The sequence below is a fragment of the Rhinolophus sinicus genome, linkage group LG15 (assembly GCF_036562045.2).
Source record: "Rhinolophus sinicus isolate RSC01 linkage group LG15, ASM3656204v1, whole genome shotgun sequence".
Classification (NCBI taxonomy): Eukaryota; Metazoa; Chordata; class Mammalia; order Chiroptera; family Rhinolophidae; genus Rhinolophus; species Rhinolophus sinicus.
Genome location: NC_133764.1, coordinates 912,698 through 939,879, shown reverse-complemented (window position 1 = coordinate 939,879; position 27,182 = coordinate 912,698). Strand labels below are relative to the sequence as shown.

General features: G+C 51.0%; 1 protein-coding gene across 2 annotated transcripts in view; it reads left to right on the top strand.

The window, feature by feature from the left end:
* The window catches only part of DRC3 (dynein regulatory complex subunit 3), a 47,005-nt gene that overhangs the window by 18,433 nt on the left and 1,390 nt on the right, over positions 1-27,182 (top strand). For both annotated transcript variants that reach the window (XM_019753761.2, XM_019753762.2), the window contains 8 exons: positions 480-626; positions 2,994-3,113; positions 3,678-3,790; positions 11,459-11,636; positions 18,250-18,381; positions 20,149-20,219; positions 21,692-21,815; positions 26,791-26,922. In XM_019753761.2, the coding sequence (XP_019609320.2) occupies positions 480-626; positions 2,994-3,113; positions 3,678-3,790; positions 11,459-11,636; positions 18,250-18,381; positions 20,149-20,219; positions 21,692-21,815; positions 26,791-26,922 (1,017 nt within the window). The remainder of the gene's footprint in view (positions 1-479; positions 627-2,993; positions 3,114-3,677; positions 3,791-11,458; positions 11,637-18,249; positions 18,382-20,148; positions 20,220-21,691; positions 21,816-26,790; positions 26,923-27,182) is intronic.

The following is a 27,182-nucleotide window of genomic DNA, read 5'->3' as shown; positions in this document are numbered from 1 at the left end:
CAAGGTTAACTATAAATTGGATTCCACTTAATGGGAGAGATTTGGACCTTTCACAGGGCTTCACAGTCTAAAAAGGCACACCTATTCTGAGTGACCAATAATAACGATAACAACTACCACCATTTATTGAGTAGGTGTCAGGCACTCTCCTATGCACGTTTCATAGCTCATTTCATTTGGCGCTTATAACACATCCTTATACCCATTTTACAGATGAGGAAATTGAGGCTCACACATGTTAGGTAACTTGTCCCATAGGTGGCATTTGAACCCAGGTCTGCTCGTTCTTTGGAAAGCCCAGGACTTACCAAAGGCCTCAGTGCAGCTGTCCTGCCTGGAACCCCAAGTGCCCCCTCATTGTCACTTCACCCTGTGCTGAAGACATTATGGCCAGGCAGAGTGCCAAAGAGAGAGACTCCCAAGGGTGTTTTCAGCTCTGCAGCAGCCAAGAAGATGGGTCTCCCCCCTCTGTTCCCCAGATCATCTACCTGCGGCGGTTCAAGGACCTGCGGGCACTCAGCCTCTCGGGGAACCCCATCGCCGAGGCAGAGGATTACGAGATGTCCGTCTGGGCCTACCTCCCTGACCTCGTGTACCTGGACTCGCGGCGCATCGATGACCACATGGCAAGTGTCTGCCTCTGGGCCTCCCAGCTCTGTGAGACGGCGTCAGGTCCCCTGGTTTCACGGAAGGAGACACTGAGACGGAGCTCCCCGTGTACCCGAGGAGGAGAGAAAGGGCCGCTCCCTCTTCCTTACTCCTTCCCTGCCTCTGCCAGAGCGATTCCCGCAGGACCTTCATGGTCACTATCGAGTGCGTGCTCACAGTGGCCAGGCCCCTTCCACGGGTTGCCTCCAGCCCGCTCACAGCCAGCCTGCTGTCTGGTTTTCTGGATAACGAAGTCGAGGAGACCAAGTGAGGACCAGCATTAGCCAGGATCAGCAGCTTGTGGCAGAGCCAGGATTCACCCATACTGTATGTGACCCCAGAAACAATATTAACACCTAACGGTTGTCATGCGCTTATATGCAAAACACATTGCGTTATTTCACATTATTTTCACAACAACCTGTGATGTGGGCCCTGCTCTCACCCCCAGCTTGCGAATGGTGAGGTGACTCACTCCGATCTCATGGCCAGTGGTGGTCAAGTAGGGAATTGGACCCAGGCCGTCTAGCAGCAGAGCCTGTGCTGTCAGCTCCTGTGCAGGGCCGGCCCCAGCGGGAGGGCCTTTCCCCATTCACTGCCTGGTCTGTCCACTGTCTGGTCAGTCCACTGTCACATCTGTCCACTGTCACGTCTGTCCACCGCCTGGTCTGTCCTCTGCCCACTTCTTTCCCGTGTCCTCTGCTATAAGCCGGACCTCTTTCACTTGCTTCTTATTCTTTGCAGTGAGATCAGTTTGTGGGTACTTCCCCCACTGGGAAAAAAGAATCTGCCCAGTTTGTGAGGCTTTGGCAGTGGAACCTGGGTGTCCCTGTGTGTTGGGAGCCAGGGAGACCAAGGACTGCTTGAGCTGGCCTCTCCTCACGGGAAGCTGGTGCCTTTCCGTGGAGGAAGGAACCTGTATTTGGGGCACCCTGAGTTGATGTGGGGAGCAGCCAGGAGAACCCAGTGGAAGCAAGGAATGTAAGCGCACAGCTCAATGAATAGCAAGAGATATTTAGAAGGGTTTCAACTCTGGGCCACGTAAACTGTTCGCAGCCAAGGCCCATGTTAAGGCATAAAACTACACTGATGTGTGCTGACATCAGGTTCGGGAGGAAACGGGCCTCAGCACAGGACGAAGAAGGCAAGCTGAGGCTCTGGAACTCTGGGGGAGCCCTGCCTTCCTTTGTGGAGCCAACACACAATTAGATCTTCCCACAGATACGTGAAAATGTCAGGAGGGAAGGACACGGGCTGAGGTGGATGTACAGGAGGGGCTTGGTGGTTATGAGGTCGCTTCCCAAGGCAGTGGTTTGGAGCTGGGAGCTACAGGATGGGCAGGAGTTGGCTGGGTGAAGGCAGAAGGCAGAGCACGTGCAGAGGCCCTGGGGGAGCAGGCCAGTTGCTGGAGTTGAGAGAGCTGGATATGGGGTGAGGGTTAGGGGGTGGGGGTAGGCGGGCAGGACCTTGCCGGCCACAGCAGGAGTTTGTCATTAACCTGTGCCCAAGAGGAAGCCATAGGAGGTAAATGAGGGGCTGCAAGATCATGTTTACATTTAACAGATTGCTCTGGCTGCTCGCTGGGAAGGAGTGGACAGATTGGAGGGGGACAGGGTGCATAGGGAAGGCCAGCTAGGCGCTGAGGCGGGGCTCCTGGCAAGAGATGATGTGACAGGTGAGGAGGCAATCAGGGAGTAGCACGGACAGACCTGGGCACAGCCTGGGTGCTGGCTGGCTGGGGGGCATCATAGGACTCTAGGAAGGCAGAGGTCCATCTTGGGCAGGGTGAGTGGGTGGCGCTCTTGAGGCAGCCAGGAGGCATGAGGTCATCAGCAGCTGAGGTGCAGCGCTCAGTGGGTCTAAGCTGGAGGTAGAGACCTGAGTGTTGTCAGAGGATGAAAAGCCTTATCCTTGGAGCGTTAGCACAGGTGAGATCACCTGGGGTGTGTAGGGTGGGCAAGCACCAAGCCCTAGGGACACCCGCATCCCCAGTAGGCACAGGGGGTGAGGACAGCCAGGAGGCGGCAGGGCACAGAGCCAAGGGCAAAGATCCTTGTGACCAGACCCGTGAGTCCAGTTTTTCACTTAAGCTCTCCTCTCCCGCACTGTGTACCCCTAAAAGACAGCCAGAGCACCTTCGGGGGGCGGGGGGCTGGGCTGCCTTCCTCCACACCTCTTGGACCTTCCCTAATTTCTCTTAGACTCAGAATACTTGAAAAGGGCACCGAGCCGTTCTCATGCACACCCGCACCCATGCTCAGGACACCACAGAAGGCAGAGGTCAGCATGGCTTCCAATTACCAAATGTGCTCTGTTCACAACGCCCCGTCCTCTTTCCCTGTCAGAAAGAGCTGGCGGCGCTTCAGCAGCAGTACAGCCTCGACGAGCTGAAGCACCGGGAGAAGCAGCTTCAGGCGCAGCTGGAGAGCGCGCAGGACCTGCGGAAGGAGCTGGAGGAGCACAGGGTACCCTCTGCCCGGGGGCCCCCCCCGCCCCGGCTCCCGGATGCGAGCTAGCCGCAAGGCCTCAGTCCAGTCAGCAAGGGTCAGCAGGCCCAGGAAGCAGGCCCTGTGCACCCACACCGGGCTCTGACGGGGCGTCAGTCGGGCTCCATCCGCGGGGCCTGGGGCCCTGCCCCTGCCTCGCTCTGCCCAGACCCACACGCCTGTCTCCTGCACGGGGCTGGGAGGTGGCGCTGAAGCGTCTGTCAGAGCAGCTCCTTTTCCTAACCCGCTAGGCAGTTCCCCACGGCAGCCGGGAAGGTTCACCTTCCTCCCTGTTCAGCCCGGCCCTGGATTCAAAGCTGAGCCCCCCTGCCGCCTCCCACAGTCGCCACCTCCCCCCTAGACCAGGCCATGTGCAGCTTTCAGGTTTATGCCACTGGACCTCCTTGCGGGCCCGGCCCTGGGCCCAGCAGGCCCTTTCCTGCCCTGCCTCCCTCGGGGGACAGAGTGTCCGCCAGCCGCAGTGCCCAGGTAGGGCCTGTGCAGTGGCTCAGTCCCAGAGCTGGGCCGTGTTTCTGCCCACAGGCTGCATTTGTGGAACACCTGAATGGCTCCTTCCTGTTTGACAGCATGTATGCCGAGGACGTGGAAGGCAGCAAGCTGGCCTGCCTGCCCAGCGTCGCTGAGCTCCTTGAGGCATATCCTTCCAAGGCCATGGCTGCCTTCTCTGGCGGAGCCTGGGCCCCATGCCACCAGCCTGCCCGGGGCAAGTCCCTTTCCACTCTGGGCCTTAGCTGCCCCATCTCTCTTTGCGACCCAGGAAGGTAAAACCTCTCCTTCAGGGCAGAGCCAGGTCATCTGAGCGGCACAGGGAATGTCTGGATTTCAGGGGACACATGGGGGGGTCTGGTCACATGGCCTGGTCTGGATATTGACAAGCCAGCCTGTCAGAGAAGGAAATGTGACATCTGTGGCACTAATCCCCCTTTGCCATATTTCCTGGCTCTCCCGTGTGCTTTTTTTTTTTTTTTTTTTTTTTTTTAATTAAATTTATTGGGGTGACAATTGTTAGTAAAATTACATAGATTTCAGGTGTACAATTCTGTATTACATCATTTATAAATCCCATTGTATGTTCATTACCCAGAGTCAGTTCTTCCATCACCATATATTCGATCCCCCTTACCCTCACTTCTCCCCCCCCACCCCCCTTACCCTCTGGCAACCACTAAACTATTGTCCGTGTCTATGAGTTTCTGTTTCTCATTTGTTTGTCTTGTTCTTTTGTTGTTTTTGGTTTATATACCACATATCAGTGAAATCACATGGTTCTCTGCTTTTTCTGTCTGACTTGTTTCGCTCAGCATTACTCTCTCAAGATCCATCCATGTTGTCACAAATGTTCCTATATCATCTTTTCTCACTGCCGAATAGTATTCCATTGTGTATATGTACCACAACTTCTTTATCCATTCATCTATCGAAGGACATTTTGGTTGTTTCCATGTCTTGGCCACCGTAACCAAAGCTGCAATGAACATTGGAGCACACGTGTCTTTATCTCTAAATGTTTTCAGATTTTTGGGTAGATACCCAGGAGAGGGATTGCTGGGTCATATGGCAATTCTATTCGTAATTTTTTGAGGAACCTCCACACTGCCTTCCATAACGGCTGCACCAGTCTGCATTCCCACCAACAGTGTATGAGGGTTCCTTTTTCTCCACAGCCTCTCCAACATTTGTTACTATTTGTCTTGTTGATGATAGCCATTCTGACTGGGGTGAGGTGATATCTCATTGTGGTTTTGATTTGCATTTCTCTGATGATTAGTGATGTTGAGCATTTTTTCATATGTCTATTTGCCATTTGTATGTCCTCTTTGGAGAAATGTCTCTTCAAGTCCTCTGCCCATTTTTCAATTGGGTTGTTTGTTTTTTTGTTGTTGAGTTGCATGAGTTCCTTGTATATTCTGGATACTAGCCCTTATCGGAGGCACTGTTTGCAAAAATCTTCTCCCATTCAGTTGGTGGCCTCTTTATTTTGTCAATGGTTTCTTTTGCTGTGCAGAAGCTTTTAAGTTTCATATAGTCCCATTCGTTTATTTTAGCTTTTACTTCCATTGCCTTTGGAGTCAAGTTCATAAAATGCTCTTTGAACCCAAGGTCCATAAGTTTAGTACCTATGTTTTCTTCTATGCAGTTTATTGTGTCAGGTCTTATGCTTAAGTCTTTGATCCATTTTGAATTAACTTTGGTACATGGTGACAAATAGCAGTCCAGTTTCATTCTTTTGCACGTGGCTATCCAATTCTCCCAGCACCATTTATTGAAGAGGCTGTCTTTGCTCCATTGTATGTTTTAGCTTCTTTGTCAAAAATTATCTGTCCATATTTATGTGGTTTTATTTCTGGGTTCTCAATTCTATTCCATTGGTCTATGTGTCTGTTTTTCTGCCAATACCATGCTGTTTTGATTATTGTGGCCCTGTAGTACAAGCCAAAGTCAGGAAGTGTGATACCTCCATTATTGTTCTTTTTCTTAAGATTGCTTTGGCTATTCGGGGTCTTTTGTGGTTCCAAACAAATCTGATGATTTTTGTTCTATTTCTTTAAAATATGCCATTGGGATTTTGATGGGGATTGCATTGAATCTGTATATTGCTTTGGGTAATATGGCCATTTTAACTATGTTGATTCTTCCAATCCATGAGCACGGAATGTCTTTCCATTTCTTTGTGTCTTCTTCAATTTCTTTCAAAAATGTCTTATAGTTTTCAGCATATAGGTCTTTCACATCCTTGGTTAAGTTTATTCCTAGGTATTTTATTCTTTTTGCTGCAATTGCAAAAGGAATTGTTTTTTGTATTTCTTTTTCTGAGATTTCATTGTTAGTATATAGGAAGGCAATGGACTTTTGTGCGTTGATTTTGTAGCCAGCAACTTTACTGTATTCGTTGATTGTTTCTAATAGCTTTTTGGTGGAGTCTTTAGGGTTTTCTATATATAGCATCATGTCATCTGCAAAGAGTGATAATTTAACTTCTTCATTCCCAATTTGGATGCCTTTTATTTCTTTCTCTTGCCTGATTGCTCTGGCAAGGACTTCCAACACTATGTTGAAAAGCAGAGGTGATAGGGGACATCCCTGTCGTGTTCCTGAACGTAGAGCAAAGGGCTTCAGTTTTTCTCCATTAATTATGAGATTAGCAGAGGGCTTGTCATATATGGCCTTTATTATGTTAAGGTATTTTCCTTCTATACCCATTTTATTAAGTGTTTTAATCATAAATGGATGTTGTATCTTGTCAAATGCTTTTTCTGCATCAATTGATATAATCATATGATTTTTGTCCTTTATTTTGTTTATGTGATGTATCACATTGATGGATTTGGATGTTGAACCATCCTTGTGCCCCGGGATGAACCCCACTTGGTCGTGATGAATAATCTTTTTAATGCATTGTTGTATTCGATTTGCTAGAATTTTATTTAGGATTTTTGCATCGGTATTCATTAGAGATATTGGTCTGTAGTTTTCTTTTTTGTGCTGTCCTTACCAGGTTTTGGTATCAGGGTAATGTTGGCCTCATAAAATGAGTTAGGGAGTACTGTCTCTTCTTCAATTTTTGGAAGAGTTTGTGCAGAATTGGTATTAGATCCTCTTTGAAGGTTTGGTAGAATTCACTAGTGAAGCCATCTGGTCCCGGACTTTTGCTTTTGGGAAGGTTTTGGATGACTGATTCAATTTAGTTACTTGGTGATCGGTCTGTTTAGATTTTCCAGTTCTTCATGGTTCAGCCTTGAAGGCTATATGTTTCTAAGAACTTGTCCATTTCTTCTAGGTTGTTGAATTTGGTGGCATATAGTCCTTCATAGTATTCTTGGATGATCCTTTGTATTTCTGTGGTGTCCGTGATAACTTCCCTTTTACGTTTCTGATTTTGTTAATCAGTGTCTTCTCTTTTATCTTAGTAAGTCTAGCCAAGGGTTTGTCAATTTTGTTACATTAATTTTTCTTTTGTCTTTTTGTTCTTTATTTCATTTTTTTTATTTCTAATTTTTCTTTATTAATTTCTTTTGCTTTTCTTCTGTTTTTCTTTTCTTTCTTCTTCTTTTCTTTTTCTTTGTTCTTTAGTTCTTTTTTTTTTATTTTTTTTTTTGGAGTTTTCTTGTTTCTTGAGATAAATGAGTAATTCTTTAATCTTAAAACTAAAACTGCAAATTTTTAAATTTTGTATTTTTGGTTATTTGTATTTTCATGTATCTTTTTTTCTCTGTATCTTTCTTCTCTTTCTCTAATCTCTTCTTTTCTAAAGTCCTGTTTTTTGTTTTTGTTGTTTTGTTTTTTTGTTTTTTTTTTTTTCCGCTTTCTTTTGTCATCAGATATCAATTTCAAAGCCTTGTGATCAGAGAATATGCATGGTATGATTTCAATCTTCTTAAATTTGTTGAGACTGATTTTATGTCCCAATATATGGTCTATCCTTGAGAATGTTCCATGTACACTAGAAAAGAATGTATAGTCTGATGTTTTAGGATGAAGTGCTCTATAAATGTCAATTATGTCCATTTCATCTAATGTGTCATTTAGTTATACTTTTTCGTTATTTATTTTCTGTTTGGATGATCTATCCATAGCTGTCAATGATGTATTTAAGTCCCCTAGTATAATTGTGTTTTGGTCAATTTCTCCCTTTAGTTCTGTTAGTAGTTGCTTGGTGTATTTGGTGCTCCCTGATTGGGGGCATAAATATTGATGACTGTTATGTCTTCTTGTTGTACAGTCCCTTGTTGTCTATCTTTTTCTCCATCTTGTCTCTTTTTATCTTTTTCACCTTCATCTCTTATTCATCTGATATCATTTCATTTTCTCTCATTTTGGCTTGCTTACCATTTGCTTTTCCACTCTTTTTTTTTTTGTTCACTTTTATCCTATGCTTGGAGATGTGTCTCTTGGAGACAGCTTGGAGTTGGGTTTAGGTTTTGTTCCAATTTGCTACTCTGTGCCTTTTTATTGGTGATTTCAGTCCATTTACATTTAGGGTGATTATTGATTGATGAGGATTTCCTGTCATTTTATCTTTATTTTTCTGGCTGTTTTCTGTCTTTTTTGTTTCTTTTTGTTTTTTTTGTGTTTTGTATTTTGGTGTGGTTCTATTGTATGATATTTTGTTTCTATTTTTCTTTTTTTTTCTATTATTTTTTTTTATATATTTATTTTGTTTTTATTTAAGTAAGTTTTTGTTAAAGAAAGTTTTTTATTTATTTGATTTTTTTTTCTTTCCATTTTCTTTTTCTCCATTACCTTCTCCATTCCCATATTTTACTCTCCCTTTTTTTTCCCCTTTTTTGGTTTTGGTGTTGTTGTTGGTGGTGGTCGAGCCTCCTCCGAAAGTATTCCTAGTAGTATTCTTGTAGTATTAGAAAATTATTAGAAAATTGTATCAGCTTCTGTATGTCTGGAAAGGTCTTTATTCCTCCTTCATATCTAAAGGATATCTTTGCTGGATATATTATTCTTCTCTCATGATTTCTCTCTTTCAATAGTTTGAATATTTGGTTCCACTCCCTCCTCTGCTTCTCTGTCTAATCTGAAAAATCTGATGATAATCTTTTAAGCTTTCCTTTTTTCTTCCCTTTCTTCTTTTCTGATTTTTTTTGAGGATTTTTTCTTTGTGCTCTTTTTTACAATGCTTCTTGGAGATGTGCCTTTGAGATTGCCTGTTGGGATTGTTCTAATTAGGTGTTCTATTTGCTTGTTGGATTCGAGGGTCCAATTCTGGAAGTTCTCATGGGAAATTTTTTTCTTCAATTTCTCTTCCTTTTTTCTCTTTTTCTTCCTTCTCTTATCTCTTTCTTATTCTTATATTATATTCTCATATGAGTTTTCTGAGTTCTTCAAGAGTTCTCATTCTTCTTAAGTCTCTCTCTTCTTCTTCTTTCTCTCTGTGTTTCTCTCTCTTTTCTCTCTTCGATTCTTCTTTGATTTCACTGATTCTTTCCTCCATCTGGTCAACTCTACTACCTAAGCTGGTTATTTCATTCTTAATTTCTTTCTTTGAGTTCTTATTCTCCAGAAATTCTTTTTGGTTCTTTTTCTCTTCTTAAAATCTTTCATGCTGTTCTGTGATTGAGTTGAGTTGAGTTTTCTCTTGCCTATCTGTGTTTTTTTTATGTTTTTTGAGTTTTTTTCAACTGCAATCTTGAATTCTCTCTGTCATATAAGTCATTATTCTCTGTATTTTTTTGCCTTTCTTCTGGATTTTTCTTTCTTTTTTCTTTATCTCTTTGTTGCCTTGTTTATTTACGATTTTACTGGTTTACTATCTCTTCCTAGACACATCTACAGGTGTGACTTCTGCAACAGGTTGATAAAGCGCGGTTTTTTTTGTGTTTCTGTTCTTTTGTTAGTGTTGTTTATTATTTTTTCCATTTTTTACTTTTTTCTTTTCTCACACACGGTGTTGCTGTTTTCTGCACACACTAGTTTTATCTCACACACAATGGGGGATGGGGGGGAGGGGGGCTCTCTGTCTGTAGGGCTTCTAGGTCACAGCTAGTTTGTAGTGGGCGGTGGGGCGGGGTTCTTTTGATGAATTCTTCTCTTCCAGCTCCTCCTTCCAGCTCAGTTCATTTCAGCAGTTCTGTTTACTCCTGCAGGGATCCGCCCAGATAGGTGGGGCCAGGGGGGGGGTGGGAGGGGTGAGAGGTGGGAGAGAGCAATGGCGGCACCCACACACACCGGTCCTGCTTCCTCAGCTCTCCTGCCTCCTCTCCTGCTCTTGCTTTTTGGAATTGGTCCACAGTTCTCCACACATCAAATTTTCTTTTTTTTTCTTCTGTTTCTGTTTTTTTGATCTGCACTTGCGCTTGTTTCGTTTCTAGCACCGGGGGGGGGGGGGGGGGGGGAGGGGGGGAGGGGGGCTAGTCTCAGTGCCTAAGGCTTCTCAGTAAGGCTTGCTAGTGAGGCTTTAAACCACTTTTTTTTTCAGTCTTTTCTTTTAGGTCTCTCTCGTCTCGTCTGGGTTTGCCTGTGTTCAGCTGTGTCCCTCAGCCCTGTGGAGCCCTGTGGAGCCCGCCCCCCCTGAGTCCCGTTCTCTTCCCTTCTTCCCTCTGCGTTAGAAGCAGCGCAGCGGCAAGCAGCGAGCTGGGTCTGCGTCTGCGCGCGCGTCTCCTGCCCTCCGCACTTCTCTCTCTCCCTCTCCTCCTCTCGCGAATCTCTCTCCTGTAGGTGATTTCAGTCGGTAGTGGGCCTCTTCGTGTTGCCTGTGTGCTGTGCAGCCTGTGTGTGTGGAGTGTTTTTTGTTTTGATGTTTGTTTGATTCAGGTTCTTTGGCAGAGCTCAGAGGCTCACGCCATTTTTTCGCCGTTTTTTTTTTCCCGTTTTTTTCTCTTGTCTCTCTCTCACCCCTCCTCTCACCCGTCCGCGCTACATAATCCCGTCTTGCAGCTGGGTCTCAGCTGGGGGGGCTCTCCGTGGAGAGGTTGTCTTGTTAAAAGCAGCACAGAGAAAAACTGAGACTGGTGGGGCTGTCTGTGGGGCTGAGAGCCTGTTGGTGGACACAGGTTTGTGACACACACTGGTTTGACTCACACTGGTGTCTGGGGCGATGGCTTTGACGGCTACTGGCATGCGCTGGAGGCCTCGCTGAGGAGGGAGACTATGATGAGACGACGAGTGAGAGAGTGAGTCTGTGAGTGTGTGGTGGGTCTGTGGAACTGTCTCTGTGGAACCTCCGTCTCAGTAAAGAAAAAGTCTCTTAACCTAACAAGTGTGGGAGTGAGGGAGGAGGGGGAGAGAGGGGGTGGGGAGCACACATGGGCCACACAGATGGGCTCCCGCCTGCCTCTGCCACCTGCCAGCTGGGCGACCTGGGGCTACGCCGAGGCTGCAGCGCCTGCCTGACCTCCAGGCCTCTCAAGGACTCCCTGCAGCGGGGTGTGGTGTGCAGGTGGACCCGGGGGGCCCAGCTTGCCAGGGCCGAGCAGCGGCCGAGCCAGCACTCTCTGCAGGCTCTCTGCGGTCCCCACCTTCGCAGTTCCCTCAGCAGTTCCTCAGTGTCCCTGCAGCACCTAAGACAGAGCCTCAATAAAGGTGCCCTCTAGACAACACAGCACAGACGACAATACTCACTGCCCCGCCCCGCCCCGCGCCTGGCCCCCCCCAGGTCCCCCAGGAGTCTCTTCTGGGGCTCCTCCCTACTTGTCCTCCTCCTCTGCCCCCCCCCCCCCCCTTCCTCCCACCCTGTTCCTCCCTCCCTCAGGCTGGGGGGGGAGACCCCCCCCCCCCCACTTCTTCCTCCTCCACACACCCACCACCACCACACCCGCCTCAAACAGCCTCAGGCTTCCTTAACAGCCACTCACCTACAAGGACAAATTTGTCATCATTTGCCTGAACATTTTCGAGTATGGACTGAAACAGCGGGAGAAGCGGCGGAAAGTGGAGCTCGACAATGCGTTGTGTGTGTGTGACGCCGAGGCCGAAAAAAAGGAGCAGGGCAAACACAAACACAGTGTGTTCGAGGAGGAGAAGCACTTGGTGGTAGGTCCCCCCCCCCCCCGTCCTTCCCCGCCCCCCCAGCCTCTGTGCCCCTGACGGCCTGAGGCCTGTGAGCCTTGGCCCCATTTGCCAGAGTCCACACAGCTCGGTGGCTGAGCCTTCCACTGGGGCAACCACAGCTCCTCTGCCGGCCAGGGCTGAGCCTGTGGGGCCTGTGGGTCTCCTTCCCCTAAAATGCACCTGGGTTCAAGGTAGCGTCATCATTGCTATTACAATGGTGTGACTGTTACCACTACTACTGTGGTGACAATGACGCCTCCTTCTCTTTTGTTCATTCGTTCATTTCGCATTTTCTGAGCTCTGCCCTGTGCCCAGCTCTGGGAAGCCGGAGCCGTGCTGGACGCTGCCTGTTCTGAGAGAGAGCTGCCATCTGTGAGGCAGTCCCCCAGGCCCCTTGACAGGCCCAGCGCCACCTGGACGGAAGCCTTGCGGGTTCCAGGGGCAGCTTGACTCTGGCTGAGGCGTGTGGGACCAAGGAGAGTTGTCCAGGGCTGATGGAGGAAAGAAAGGCGGTTCCCCAAGGCAGAGGCCGCGGGCAGGCAGGAGCCGTGTGTCCTTGACGGGATTGTTTTCGTTAGCATTACTTTTAAAGACCACTTCCTAAGCTGCTCTGAGTCACACGCCTGAGACTCTCAGGGAAGCGAGCTGTGGACCTTCTGTCTCCTCACAAGCCTGTTTACACACCAAGTATGTGAACACTGGCCTGCAGCGTCGGGGGCTTCCAGGCGCCCAGAAAGCCCCTCCTGGCTGAGAACTCTTAGTTTAAAGCAGAACAAAATCCGCTGCTGATGCCAGTTCAGGTGTGATGGGGTTGGCGATGGGCTCGGCCTGCCGCCCAGCCTCCCACGCCCCAGCGCCGTCCTCCAGCCCTCTTCTTGTCTCACGAGGCTCCCCAGCTGGACCTAGGTTACAGGAGGGTGTTGTATGTTCAAGCAGAAGTGCCAGCGTGTCAGCAGGAAGCACACGTGGCGCACAATGGGTTTTGCGTGACCTGCTGAGGGTCTTAAACCAGTTTGAACACCCTGCTGGTGTTAAAAATGGGAGGGTTTCACAGAAAAGCCGTGACCGCCAGCTTCTCTGCAGGCACTTGTCATCAGGGCCTGCGCGTCACTTGTTCCCTCGGGACAGGCCACATCTCCAGTCCCCAGGGCCCGGTGTGGCATCTCCTGCATGACATTTCTTACCTGGTCCCTGTAGCCACTGGATTTGGGACACCTGGATGTCAGCCAGCTGGCACCTCCTGAAGCCCCAGGCTGGGGCCCGGGCCCCTCAGCAACAAATGCCCTGCAGAAGCAGAACCTGGGCCAGGCCACAGCCAGTGCTGTCCTGCTGGCACTGGCACCAGCCAGACTCCCCAGCCGCGGCTCCTCAGACCTGCTGAGGCACACTGGTGTGCATGGCGGCGCCCTCACAGGCTGCCTCGGATGAGCTGAGTAACCTGAGCCTAGAGCCTAGAGCAGAAATCCTCATCCAGCCGCAAGCCAGGACCCTGGGGACCCGACGACACACTGACGCTGGCCCAGGAGCGCGCCTGGCCCTGGGAGTTTCCGGTGCTCCCAGGGGCCTGCAGTGCTCAGCCCAGTTGACCCCCTGTCTTGGAAGTTCACACCCCCACTGGCCTGAGGCCCCAGGCCCCTTCCCTCACAGAACCTCTCCTGTGAGCTTGCCCTGCGGTCCTCTCACACCCCCACTCGGCCCAGGCTCACCCAGCACCCCGCCTGGTGTCCAGCAGGGCGGTTCAGGCGGACCCCTCACTGATGACCCTCTCCTAGCCTCCATTTCCTCATTAGTGAAAGGGCAATAATAGCCTCACAGGCTGTAGTGGGGACCAGTGAGATGGACCAGAGCACAATACACGACGGACAGTCTGTGTGTAGTTGTAGTCACCTGGTGACTAGGTAGTGGCCAGTAGAGAACAGGTAATACCGTGTTTCCCCGAAAGTAAGACCTAACCAGAAAATAACCCATCGCATGATTTTTCAGGATGACATCCCCTGAACATAAGCCCTAATGCGTCTTTTGGAGCAAAAATTAATATAAGACCCGATCTCACTTTCAGGGAAACACCGTACAAGTGTAAGCACAGACACAGAATGAAAAATGTACACAGGGGAGTGCAGTCAGTCTGCCTCCAACCCACGTGTGCACATGTGTGCCATTTGCCATGTACATGCACATGTGTGTGCATGTGCGTGTACATGTGTGTTTGTGTGGAGACAGAGCCCCAGAAAGCAGTTTCCAGGCTCTCGGCCTCATGTGGAAAGGTGCTGGCTCAGGTAGTAAATGGCCATCAACTCTGATTGGATGGCCATCAGCTGTGGCTAGTTGGCTGTCAGCTGTAACCAGTGAGCCATTGGCCACTAATATAACTGCGGTGGCTACGCTAGCAAGAAGATGGGGGCTGAGCTAAGCGGCGCAGTGAGGGTTGAGAATTGTGCGGCTCCTGCTTCCTGTGTCTCCAACCCAGCCTCCAGTGAGAATATAGTGGTATGACTCCCCCCATCTATGGCTCCGTGGGTGTTCCTTTTTGGCGTCACCATGTCCTGCATTCTTATGTGGGGAGGGGGAGCAGAGACCCCGCCTGTCACCCTGCACGACAGTTTGCATGTCAGTGTATATGCATACCTGTATGTGTGTGCATTGTGTGTGCATGTGTGTATGTTGCATGTCTGCATGTGCGCGCCTGTATGTGTGTGCATTGTGTGTGCATGTGTGTATGTTGCATGTCTGCATGTGCGCGCCTGTATGTGTGTGCGTGCTAATGTATGTGTGTATGATGAAAGTGCAGAATGCACTGTTCCACACTTTGCTTTGCTATTTTCTCTGTGCAGCTTAGAGGTCCTCCCAAAACTTGAGTTGCTTCATGCTTTTAATAGTTGTAAAATATGTCATTGCATAGGTGAGCCATAATCTATTAAGCTAGTCCCTACTGATGGATAATTAGGTTTTTTCCAATCTCTGGCTCTTTCAAACAGTGTTGCAATGAAGAACTTGCCGCGGGTGTGATCTGTAGGATACAGCCTGCACGTGGCACTGTGTGTTGCTACGTTTACTAGTTATTTGCCCAACTCACTCCACTGCGGCTGCAGGTCTGCGGCGTTAGCAGGCTTTGTCATCTCTGCTAACCTGTTACACCGGGAGTGGGTGTCTATTTTCTTTTAAATGGGGTGAGCATCACATGTTTTACAAACATTTGTATTTCTTATTCTATGAACTATTTGTTCTCATAATATGCCCTTACCCATTTTTTCTATTTGGTGTTTCTCTCTCTCCCTTTTTTATTTTTTAAAAAAACTATTTGTCATGCGGGACGGCCTGCAGGGTCTCAGCTCCCGCTCCCCACATAAGAACGCAGGACATGGTGAGGCCAAAAAGCAACACCCACAGAGCCATGAATAGGGGAGTCACACCACTATAGTCTCGCTGGTGGCTGGGTTGGAGACACAGGAAGCAGGAGCCATACTATCCACTACCTGCCGTCCGCTTCTCTGCCTGCCAACCTCACTTGCTGACTGCAATCCGCTCTTGCTAGCTCAGCCACCATCTTCTTGCTAGCCCTCATTTTGCTGCTATAGCGTAGCCACAGCAGTTATATTAGTGGGCAGTGGCTCACTGGTTACAGCTGATGGCCATCTACTACCTGAGTGAGCTCCATGTGAGGCCAAGAGCCTGGAAACTACTCCTGGCTCTGTTCCCACACTATTACTTTGAAGGAGCACTTTATAAATGGAGAAATTAGCCCGGGGTCAGTGAAATAATTTGCAAATCTTTTTCCCAATGTGTTGTTTATCTTATCATTTTGCCTATGGTGCTTTTATACCATTCAGAATGTTAAAAATTTTTGTGTAGTAGAGTTTATCAATCTTTTCTTCTGGTTACACTTAGAAAGGACTTCTCCATGCTGAAATAATTTATTTAAAGTCCTCCATTTTTTCTTTTAGTACTTGTATGACTTTATTTTTTACATTTAAATCCACACTGTCAGGAATTTGTTTTCATGTAAGGCTTGAGGTAGGAATTGAAACTGGTTTTTCTACAGATGGGGTGTCATGCAGGGTGTCGTGCGGGAGACCCTGCTCGCTGCGCCATCTTTCAGGCGGGGCGGCCTGCGGGGTCTCTGCTCCCCCTCCCCAAACAAGAACGCAGGATATGGTGAGATCAAAAAGGAACACCCACAGGGCCATAGGTAGGGGAGCCATACCACCACGGTCTCACTGGAGGCTGGGCCCACCGGACACCGACCTGCCGTCCGCTTTTCCGCCAACCGACCGACCGACCGACCGACGACTCTCCTCCACTCTCTCTCCTCTGTTCCTCTCTCTCGGCTCTCCTCTTCCGCTCTCCTCGGCCCTCCGTAGTCGCAGCAGTTATACCAGCGGCCAATTGGCTAACCAGCCACAGCCGACGGCCAATCAGCCACAGCCGACGGCCATTCACCACCCGAGCCAGCACCCCTTCACGTGAGGCCGAGAGCCTGTAAACTACTCTCCGGGGCTCTGTCCCCACACAGGGTGTCAGGCGGGGTCTCTGCTCCCGCTCCCTGAACAAGAACGCAGGCTATGGCTAGGCCAAAAAGGTCTGTATAATCTTCTGTGCTTACCAGAGCATTGGCCTCTGGAGGGACATTGGCTCCCAAATAAAGCTGTGTTACTCACTCTACCTGAACCTGTGTGTCAGGACTTTGTTCCCCACTGTCATGTGAGGCGTTCTGCAGGGTCTCAGCTCCCGCTCCCCAGACAAGAACGCAGGACATGGTGAGGCCAAAAAGGAACACCCACGGAACCATTGGTAGGGGAGTCACACCACTATATTCTCGCTGGTGGCTGGGTTGGAGAAACAAGAAACAGGAGCCACACAATTCTCGACTCTCACTGTGCCGTTTGCAGGCTCAGCCACCATCTTCTTGCTAACCCCCATTTTCTGCTAGCGTAGCCACAGCAGTTATATTAGTGGCCAATGGCTCACTGGTTACAGCTGACGGCCAACTAGCCACAGCTGATGGCCATCCAATCACAGTTGATGGCCATTTACCACCTGAGCCAGGCACCTTTCCACCTGAGGCCGGGAGCCTGGAAACTGCTTTCTGGGGCTCTGTCCCCACATGGGGTAGCCATTATTATAAACACCATTTACCCCCTGAATCGTATCCAGTTACTTTTCCTTCACAACTAATACCAAACATCAATAGAAACAAGTTGACATTTGTGGGGACAGAGTCCCAGAGAGCAGTTTCCAGGCTCGGCCTCACATGGAAAGGTGCTGGCTTGGGTAGTAGATGGCCGTCAGCTGTGACTAGTTGGCCATCAGCTGTAACCAGTTAACCATTAGCCACTAATATAACTGCCGGGGCTACGCTGGCAAGAGGGTTGGTTGGTTGGCAGAGAAGTGGACGTTGGATTGCAGTCAGCAAGTGCGGTCAGCAAGTGGATTGTGGATTGCAGATCATGTTGATCCTACTTCCTGTGTCTCACCAGGCTGCCAGTGAGACTGGGGTGCAGGAGGACCCCTTGTTGGGGTACAGGTGTGTGGGGACAGAGTCCCAGAGAGCAGTCTCCAGGCTCTTAGCCTCAAGTGGAAAGGTGCTGGCTCTGGTAGCAGACGGCCGTCAGCAGTGATTGGTTGGCCCTCATCTGTAACCAGTTAGCCAGTTGGCTACTGATGTAACTGCCGTGGCTGCGCTGGTTGGTCAGTTGGTTGGGTGGCAGGCAGAGAAGCGGATGGTGAGTTGTGGGTCATGTGGATCCTGCCACCAGTGAGACTACAGTGGTATGACTCCCCTACCTATGGCTTCGTGGGTGTTCCTTTCGGCCTCGCCATATCCTGTGTTCTTGTGCGGGCAGCAGGACCAGAGACCCCGCCTCACAACATTGCATCCGGTGGCCAAGTCCCCAGGCCCTTTGTCGGTGAACAGCTGGTATTCAGTGGCGGGCTTGGACCGCAGGGTACTCTCCAGCCTGTGAGCAGCCTGTCCTTCCAAATGGTCCAGCTAGCGATGATTATTGCTAACACCCACTCACTTACTGGGGTTCTGTGAGGTCTAACTGGTGTCCTCAAAGACTGGACCTGTCTTACGTTTCCACTCTCTCTCCCTCCCTGTGCCTTCTATAGTATAGGCCTTTTGTCGGAGTCTCCGCGAATTGAGCCCTCACTATGAGCCAAGACCCCACACACAGCCTGTTTCCCAGGACTTTGTGAGAAGCACAGCTTCTCCCCTTTACATGAGGAGTGGAAGCTTAGAGAACAGAAGTGAGTCTCTCAAAGTCACATTGCTAATCAGTGACCCAGAGAAGATTCAAATGCACATCCACCTGACTCTGAAGCCATTGCTCCTTCCACCCAGCCCAGCCACCTCTAATAAAACCCCGAGCTAAGTAATGTGGATTAAGCACTTGTCAGCTAGTGCTCTAACAGCCACCAGGCATGGAAAGGGTGCTTAGCTTCTACAAGCTCACAGGGCTGGCAAGGGGCAGAGCTGACTCTTGAGCTTGGCACACCGAATTCAGAATCCAAGTTCTTACCTACAAAACCACATTGCCCAGTGTCACCAACTAATTGCACTTACTTGTGGATCCCTAAAGCACACTTTTGTTTCCAGAGTCTAAGTGCCATTCAAGATGAGGCCGACATAACCAGCACTGAGATGAAGATAGTGGAGTACGGCGAGGACATCACTGAGCTGTACAATGCGCTCATGACGCTGGAGATGCAGCTGGTAGAGCAGCTGGAGGTGAGGCCAGGCCCCTGGGCACACAGGTGATGTGACCGTGCCCTGCCAAGCTCATTTGCAAGAACCAGGTGATACAGTTGCAAAACCACACTCTAGCTGTAACCTTCCCGGACTCTCCTCTGCTGGAACTGTCCAGTGCAATTCAGTGTGTCAGACTGACGTTTTCCTACTCATCAGTCCTGTTTGCTTTTAATACGTTTCAGTCATTTACATTGCAAGTGATTCTTAAGCAGCATGAGAGCGGTGCGCTCATTACTCCTCCGGAATGTCTCCCCCCAACCCTGGAGGAGCCCAGAGCCTCAGCAGGGAGAGGATTTTTTATTTTTTATTAGACCCAGGTGCTCAAAAAACAAGGTGGATCCCCACTCAGGGACGAAACAAAGCCTGCTCCACATCTGAGCCTGTAGTTGCTGCATGTTGGGGCCATGCAAGGAGCCTGCAATTCAGCACTAAGTAGTAGAGATGAAAAGCGCTGTTATCTAAAATTCCTTAGAGGCCAGAGTGACTGGTGTGTTCACAAGGCAGCCGAGGCCGGGACTCTGAAGGGCTGTGATGAATCGAACCTCATTGGGTGCTGCCATGGCTGGGCCAAGAGATAGCACCTGATCAATTCCTCACATGTCAAGTGACACCTCAGCCACAGGATAGATTTCCCCATCACATCACACAGCAGATGCGTGCGCCACACTGGGGAACACTCCTGCACGGAGAGCAGCATGCAAGCCTCAGAGGAGGCTTAGGCAGCGGCTCCCAACCTTTGCAAGCAGCGAGATCCCCTTTTCAACACCCCAAAGTCCCCAGGACACAGGCGCAGTCGTACTTGTATCGCTGTCACACCTGTGCACGGCAGCCAAAAGGCTGCAGTCATGCTTTTCAGTCACCCTGTTTTTATTCATTATAAGGATGTTTATACACCTTTGGAACATGTATAATTGGCTTGGCCTGCAGATATCCCCAGGCTCGTGTGGACTCCCTGCGCCCACAACCCACTCTGCAGTCCTGGGGCTCACAGGGTAGCTGGCTTCACCAGGCATCTTCCATTGTTCCCATTTAGGCCCTGAGTGCCTTGCTAAGCACTGGGACGCAGCAAGGCTGGGGTGCCCTCACGGCACTGATGTGAGTGGTGTGGGGTGACAGCCAGCATTACTGAGGGTGTCTTCTGCCAGGCACCTGACCTTGCACAGCATTTTGTGTGAAATAGCTCATTTAAGCTTCACCACAACTCCCTGACACAGGTACTACGAAGGAAACCCATTTCATAGATGAGGAAGTTGAGGTCTAGGAAGGTTAAATAACATTTCCAGAGTTACACACAGCGGCAGAGCTGGGATACTGACCCAGGCAGTCTGGCTCTTAGTGACTACCCCTCTGCTTCTCTGGAGATGATAGATGCATGTCACTGAGAAGCCCCAAATAGGGGAGGAGCTCTGTGTGTGTGCTGGGGGTTGGTAAAACCAGGACAGGTGTTCCTGGCAGAGGGAACAGGCAAAGGCCTGGAGAAGGCACCCATTACACATGCAGGGGGTGGTAAGTGAGTTGAAATGGCCAGAGAGTAATGGAGCTGTGGGACAGAGGTCAGGAGGGAGAGGCAGGGTCGGTTCACAGACACCTACCAGGAAGGCCAAGGTGGCCGGTCTCTATCCTGAAGGTCTGTGATTAGAGCAGCTGCCGTCTAAGCTCTAAGGAGCACCTTTTGCTCTGAGGCTGGACCAGTCAAGTTCATGTGTGAATATGATGCATGTTGACTGTGTTCTTTACTGTTTCCAGGAGACTATAAACACGTTTGAAAGGAACATCATCGACTTGGTGGGGCTCTTTATCGAGAATGTCCAAAGCCTATATCCTTTCCTTGGTGACCTTCCATGGGGAGGCAGTGCTGGGCCCGTGGCGCTATCCTGGCCCACACCACTACCCTTCTTCTGGGCGCTAGGGGAGACGCACCCACATTTTTAACACAAGGCAGGGAAGGGTAACACTTCTTCACAAAGTAAGCAGGATGCAAATGAGTGGGGTCCCCTTCCTGCAGGGTCAAACGCCTGCCCCCTCCACTGCCACCAGTACCCTAAACACAATGGCAGAGACAGTCAAAACTCAGCACTCGCTTTTGACCAGAACTACACGCCTGTTTGATTTACAGGAAGATCTGCACCTCAACCCCGAACACATTCATCACAGGATCCTATCGAGTGGGAATCTCCACCTTTGAATTTAGAGGAATGTAAAACCTCCAGTTTTCCACCAAGGGAAAACCCTCACCTTCAAAGGATGGAGATTCGGCAAGCACTGGAGGGTTCAAAGAATGCTCTCTGGTGGGGGGGTCTGAGAGAGCTCCCCACCCCTAAGAACAATGATAGCTTTGAGTAACCCCTCCAGGGGCGCTGTGCTGGGGTGGGGGCATTGTTTGCAGGAGAGCTCCTGGCATGTTCTCAGCGGAATGACACTCAAGGGGACACCACAGCCCAGGTGCACACACAGGGTTGGGGGGCACCCTCCAAGTTGAAGACACTGACAAAGTATTCATAATGAGCTTGGCAGGTTAAATGTCGGGGTTTGGAGCCAACCTTTGGGGCATTACTGACCCCTCTGCCCATGAACTCAGGGCCCCGCCGTGTAGGGTGTGAATCGTGGTGCCCTATGCCAGAAGTCATCCCTGGTCCTGCCTTCCTGGTCCCACAGTCCTACAGGGAGACAGAAGTGATGGAGGCAGCCAACCCAGAGACCAGAGCCTGGAGCCTCCCTGGGGGGGGGGGCACTAAGTGATGACCTGAGGGTGGGCCAGAGGAACCCAGTGCAAAGGTGGGGAGGGCGCACCAGGCAGAGGAGGCAGCCTGTGCAAAGGTCCTGGGAAGAGCCAGAGAGTTCCGGATCCAAGAGGAGGCCGTTAGAGCACAATTGAGAGGGGGAAGCCCCTGGCGGGCTGTAAGCACAGCAGCGATGAGTCCGGTCCACCTGCACTCGAGCTGCTGTGGGGAGAAAGAGCCAGAGCGGGAGGCCAGGCTTTAGTCTATTGTCAAGTCAGGAGGTGGGGGGATGGAGGAAGCGGATGATGGAAGGACAGGTAGGGCGCCCATTGACACGGGTCAGGGGGGCGGGGGCAGGCAGGATAGCCTGAGGTTTGCTGTGCACAGCTAGACAGCTGTGAAGGTGACAGTGCACCGGCACCTCCCAGTTTGCCCTTTGGCCCTTAGAAGTCTGTTCTCAGGGAGCAGAAATGGCCCCGCCCTGTGCGCGGTGCGGAGGCCCCAGCCCACAGGTCAGGGGCTTGTGGAGCCTGCTCCGTGCCTGACCTCTGCTTAACTCCAGACTGCACGATGGCTCAGTGTCGGGACCTGGAGACCCACCACCACGAGAAGCTCCTGGAGATCTGCATCAACACCCTGGAGAAGATGCTCAAGGGGGAGCTGGACGCGGACCTGCCTGACGACGTGCGAGCGGTGAGCGTGGTGGGCGGGGCGGGGGCGTGGTCAGGGCGGTGGCTCTGCAAAGGGGACACTACCCCCTTTGCAGCGTGGTCGGCAGATGAAACAGGCTAACAAAGCAGCTGGTGGAGGCCAACGAAAGAGGAACTCCTGATAATTAGGTAGTTTCAACTTACCAACAGATCTCTGGGGGGCTTCTGGCACTTTGTAAGAGACACAGCTCCTAATAGAAGCCAAGGTCTGAGATTTCCCCAAAGGTCTTAGCTCTTGAGTCTCTATGATGAGAAGCAATGCTGGGGTGTGAGAACTGCCCCCAAGCACCAGTTCTGATCCAGCTCGGCGCCATCCTACTTTCCAGCAGACTGCCAGTGACAAATGGTCACAGAGCAGCAGGGTCCCCTCCCCGGGGCTCCGGGGCTCCCACATTGGGGCCAGTCAGAGTGTGTCTGGGAAGAGGCACGGGCAGCGATGGAAGGGCCCAGGCCCACGTACTCTCCTTCCCTCAGCGTTCACGCCAGTCGCGGTTTCTCAGCTCCTCTCCCTCTCTGCTACCACCAAGTCCAGCCCCCACTGGCCTCTCCCTGGACACTGGCCTCCTTACTGCTGTCTTACAGGCGGTAGCCAGAGATCCTCTGAAAACCCAAAACACGGCGTTTTGTGCTTTTGCACACACCCTCTCAGGGCTTCCTATGACTCACAGTAGGCGCTCACCCGCATCCCCCAGAGCCTCCAGCCTGGCCCGCTCCCCCAGCCGCCAGCCGCTCCCTCACCTCCCAGGTTTGCTCCTTTCATTGATGTTCCACCTGGCAGACATGCCCTTCCCTCTGGTCTCCGTGTGCTGGGCTCATCTTTGTCATTCAGATCTCAGCTCAGATGTCAGCTCCGTAGAGAGGCCTTCCCTCATCACCTTCCTGAAAAATCATCGTCTATCACACACCTCATTTGTCATTGTCAGAGGCCTTATCACAATTTCAAGCTGTCTTGTTTATGTTGCTTTGCTTCTGTGACTCCTCACACTGAGTATAGCGAGGGCGGGCATGGCCTCTTCACCACCACATACCTCCCCAGCGCTGGCAACAGGCAGCCGAGGTTCCAGAAGTTAGGTGCAGACTAAGTCCTGCAGACACCGAGACCAGCAGTGTCCGACTCTCACAGCCTCCGTCTGGGCTGAGACAGACCCCACCACAGCAGCATGGAGATGGGGCCACTGCGTCACCAGCGTGTTCCCTAAACACACGCTAAATGCTGTTGTCCAGACACAGGGAGATGCCCCAGCCCTGAAGTAAGGTTGCCACTAAGACCCCCTCTGAAACCCCTGGACCACAAGAGCTGGGTACAGTTCCCTCATGGCACCGCTCCCAGGCCTGTGACACCCAGCAGGCACAGGACTGAAACATGCTCCCTCCCTAAAGACTGGGACACACAGGAAAAGGTGTCCCCAAGTCCGTGGCAGACGAGCAGGCTGGCCTGGCCATCTCCTGTCAGGATGGCTGCCCAGCGCCGTCTGACACCTGTTTCGTGGCTCCAGGAGCACTGGGCATCTGCTGACTGGTGGGGGTGGGGGGGCTAACCACAGCGGCTGGCGGTGCAGCGCTCCCCTCCCCAGGCTCCCACTGTCCGGGCATCGAGCGTGAGGCTCACACACGAGCGCACTTCCTCACCAGAGGCCCCACGCAGGCAGTCCTGTTAGCATCCTTAGTTTACAGATGCGAAAACTGGGTCTCAGAGAAGTTTGGTAAACTGCCCCGGACAACACAGCTTCTGAGGACCAGGGTCTGTATTCACACGAGTCTGGGCGGTGCAGAGCCTGGGCCCAGCTGGCACTGTGCCCCCACTGTGGACTGCAGGTTGTGTTCTGGTTTGCCCATGGCCCCAAGCACTAGGGTAACGGAGCTCTGCCTCTGAGCTAAGGGGCTCCTTGGGCTCCATGGCAGGGGTGCTGTCGCCCAGTGGGGGCAGCCAGCAGCGCCCACTGGACACCCTTGCTGCGGCAGGCCTGTATGAGCCTCTGTCCTTTGGGGAATGTGCAGTAGCAGCAAGAGACGCTGCCAGGACCTTACACTGTTGCTTCTGTGTCCTAGAGTTAGGCAAGCCTATGTGTCTGGGGAGAAAAGCATGCCTTGACTGTAAGACGTAATAATAGCAAAATAGCCGACAGTTCCTAAGGGCCTCCCGGGGGCCAGCTGTCTGAGAAGCATTGGATGCATATTCGCTCATTTAGTCTCCACACCAATACAGTAAAAAAGGTACCATTACGGCTCCCTTTTACAGATGAGGAAACTGAGGCAGAGATGAGCGTCACCCACCTAAGACGCATAGTGTACACGTGGTAGAGTTGTGATTTGAACACAGGCAGTTTGACTCCAAGCCTTTGACAAATGTCTCCTGAGCCTGTAGCAGGTGGGGCTGTTCGGAGGAGGGAACAGGCCTTTGGTGAAAAGATCTGGCTTCTGTTTGTAATTATCAGTGAGCGTATCGTAAAAAGTCACACTGTGAAGTTGTTCCTCACTTTAAAACTCATTCAGCTGAGTAATTGTGACCAGCTCATGACATACTTACGGCCAAATCTGTGTTTTAAAATCCTTCTCCACTTTGGGAGGAAAAGCAGAACACACACGCTCAAGGACGGAGCCTGGAGCTGGCAGCGAGGGAAGGCCCTGAGTGGCGCGGGCAGCCAGCTGCCCATGGCAAGGTCAGCGGGGCAGTGAGCATGTGACTGCTCCCCCCGCCAGGGCTGGGGGCGCAGAGCTAGCCTCGTGCTGCCATGAGCCACTGCCACTTTCAGGAGACAGCGGGAGGCCGGACACGCTCCTTGGGTGCTCTGAACACCCATGTCGGAATCCAGCCGCAAGGGCAGGCCAGTGCTCAGGCTCAGGCCATAGGACCTGTGAGTCCCCAGTCTGCTAAGTGACAGTGGGTGTGACCCAGTCATCAGTCCCTGGATAGGGGGCTGTGACAAGGTCCTGGCTGGGACCTGAAGGCTCCCGTCGGCAGGGGGCTGGCAGGACAGGTCACTGCCCCTTCAACTGAGCAGGGACTGGGTAGGGCGGGCTCTCTGCTCATTTCTCTGTGGCGGAGGGGGTCAGTGTCATCAGGTGCCCATCGGGTGGTAGAATGGTCTGATGCCACCTGGACACAGGGCCCACAAATCCTCAAACCACTAGCATTGTGGTAGCCCTGGGGAGGGTGCTAGCCATGCCCTTCTCAAAGGTCCCTCCCAAGAAGTCGTTTTGAAGGAAATGTGTCTTTATGGGCTCCAGGCCCACAGAGCAGGGGCGAGTAGCTCAGCAGCCAGGAGTGGCTGCCACGCCTCAAGGACCCCTGCATACCCTCCCCTCTATGTCACGGCTTCCAACCTGCAGAAAGGGGAGGGCAATCTAGAATACGCTACCCATAAGAACTATTTTGAAGGCACTACTCCTGGAGTCCAGAAACAACTCAAAACTTGCATTTGAAAATCATTTATTTAAACCAGATTCCTTTCGTTTGTATTTTACAAATGTCAGTTTTTCATAACCTATTCTTACCTCGTCCATTCCAAGCAGACTTTACTTCCCACGGCTTCCAAAGCTGTCTTCTACATATTCAAACTTTGGGGGGACAATTTCTCTGCTTAGCTTAGGACATCAGCTGTGACACACTTTTAACATCATGGTGAGTCGATGTGGTTGTTGCCATGTTTGAAATGGCCGGCGGTCACTCCAGCGCGTGCTGCCTGAGGCTCATGGCCGAGCAGGTTGTGTGTGTCTTTGAACCCTTCCCAGAGCCTGGCCCGGGACCTTCTATGCACAGAGGAAGAACTTACTTAATGACTTCTTGTCATTTCTCCCAAGTGACAGTGCTAGTTAGTCCCCAGATGCCCCGCTCCCCGCATCAGCAAGCCTGGCTTTTCCATGTGGGATTCTGTGGAAAACCAGTATCCCACCAGATAGTAACTGGCTTTACTCTGCAAAGAAGTCTGTGGCCAAATCAGTTGGAAAATTGAGAGACAAAAGGTTTTCTTTTCCACAGGACTTTCCAGAGGCATCACTGGAAAAATGCTTTGAGCAGTGTGAAGTGCAGGAGGGACCTAGGGTATGCAGACTGTCCCAAACGTATTTGGCCAAAGAATAATTTTTTGCAGAAATATTCACAACTCAAATTCCACAGAACATCTTTTGGAGACTATCACGTTCCCTGCTAACATACAGAGGAGAAAAATAAGTATCCATCCACCTGTAGTCCTCTCTTCAGTGTAGACCATTCTGGTCGTGCGCTGTCCTTGGCACCGTTACAAAGCACGTCCCTTCACGGCAGAAGCAACCACTTGCTAAGTGCTTCGGCAGCCTTCCCCTGCCCTGGGAAATGATTCCACTTGATTTTCAACTGTGCCAGGCACACAGCAGCCATGGTGTGAACACCTAGAACCGGCCAGGCCTAGTAGAGGATGGTCGCTTTCAACATCTTTAGGCAGAAAGTAAGGTGAGGAATAAGAGCAGTCTGGAGGCCCCAACTGCGACCCGAGGTTTGATTTGATTAACATGAGGGGCAGTGGAGAGACGTGGGGTGAGCACCCCTCAGTGTGCAGGGCCCTCTGTCCTCAAAGCAGCCTCAATGCCCTTGGAGAGCCTCATCTCACACTTCCCAGCCGGCCAGCAGGGGTTCAGGCGAGTCAGACATGAGGGCAACCGAGAGAGATCCATTGTGAACGCAGATGTCCTGGGTAAGGTCACCCCTGGGGCAGCCATCTGCCTTCTCCCTGGAGAAAACGCGCTCCCAGCGAGGATCGCTGTTTCCCTGTAACACCCGCCACTGCCCGGCTCTGGGAGATAAGCTGTGAGAAAAGGGCGCTAATACAAAGGTGGGCTATCCACTGGGTGCTGGGCAGCCACCTTCCGGCACTGCCCCCACCAGCCAGGGGACTCTCGGGTGTTCTTTTATCTTCAGCTTGCTGGCTTTGGGCTCGGGGCACAGTGAGACACACTCACTTATTAGATCTTTCGCTCACCAGCTTTTTGTGGACAAAGACACAATCGTGAATGCTGTCGGGACATCGCATGACATCCACCTCCTGAAGATCGACAATCGAGAAGATGAGCTGCTGACCAGGGTCAACTCTTGGTGTGCGCAATTAGTGGACAAGGTGAGCGACGCACCTGGTCTAGCGGGCCGCACCGATGCCCCTAGGGACAAGTGGAGACCTTCCCTGGGGAGTGTATACTATTTGCAGTAAGAAATGGAGAAAGAAGTAAAATTAAGGCTTGTAGAATTCCACACTGAAGACTCCCTATTGCCCGGACTTTAAAACCCAGGCGCTTCATTTTTCTCTTACCTCAAACAGGTAGGTAAGCAGAACACAGGAAGCTTAGAAGTAAGTGGAAGATGTAACTATGCAAACTTCGA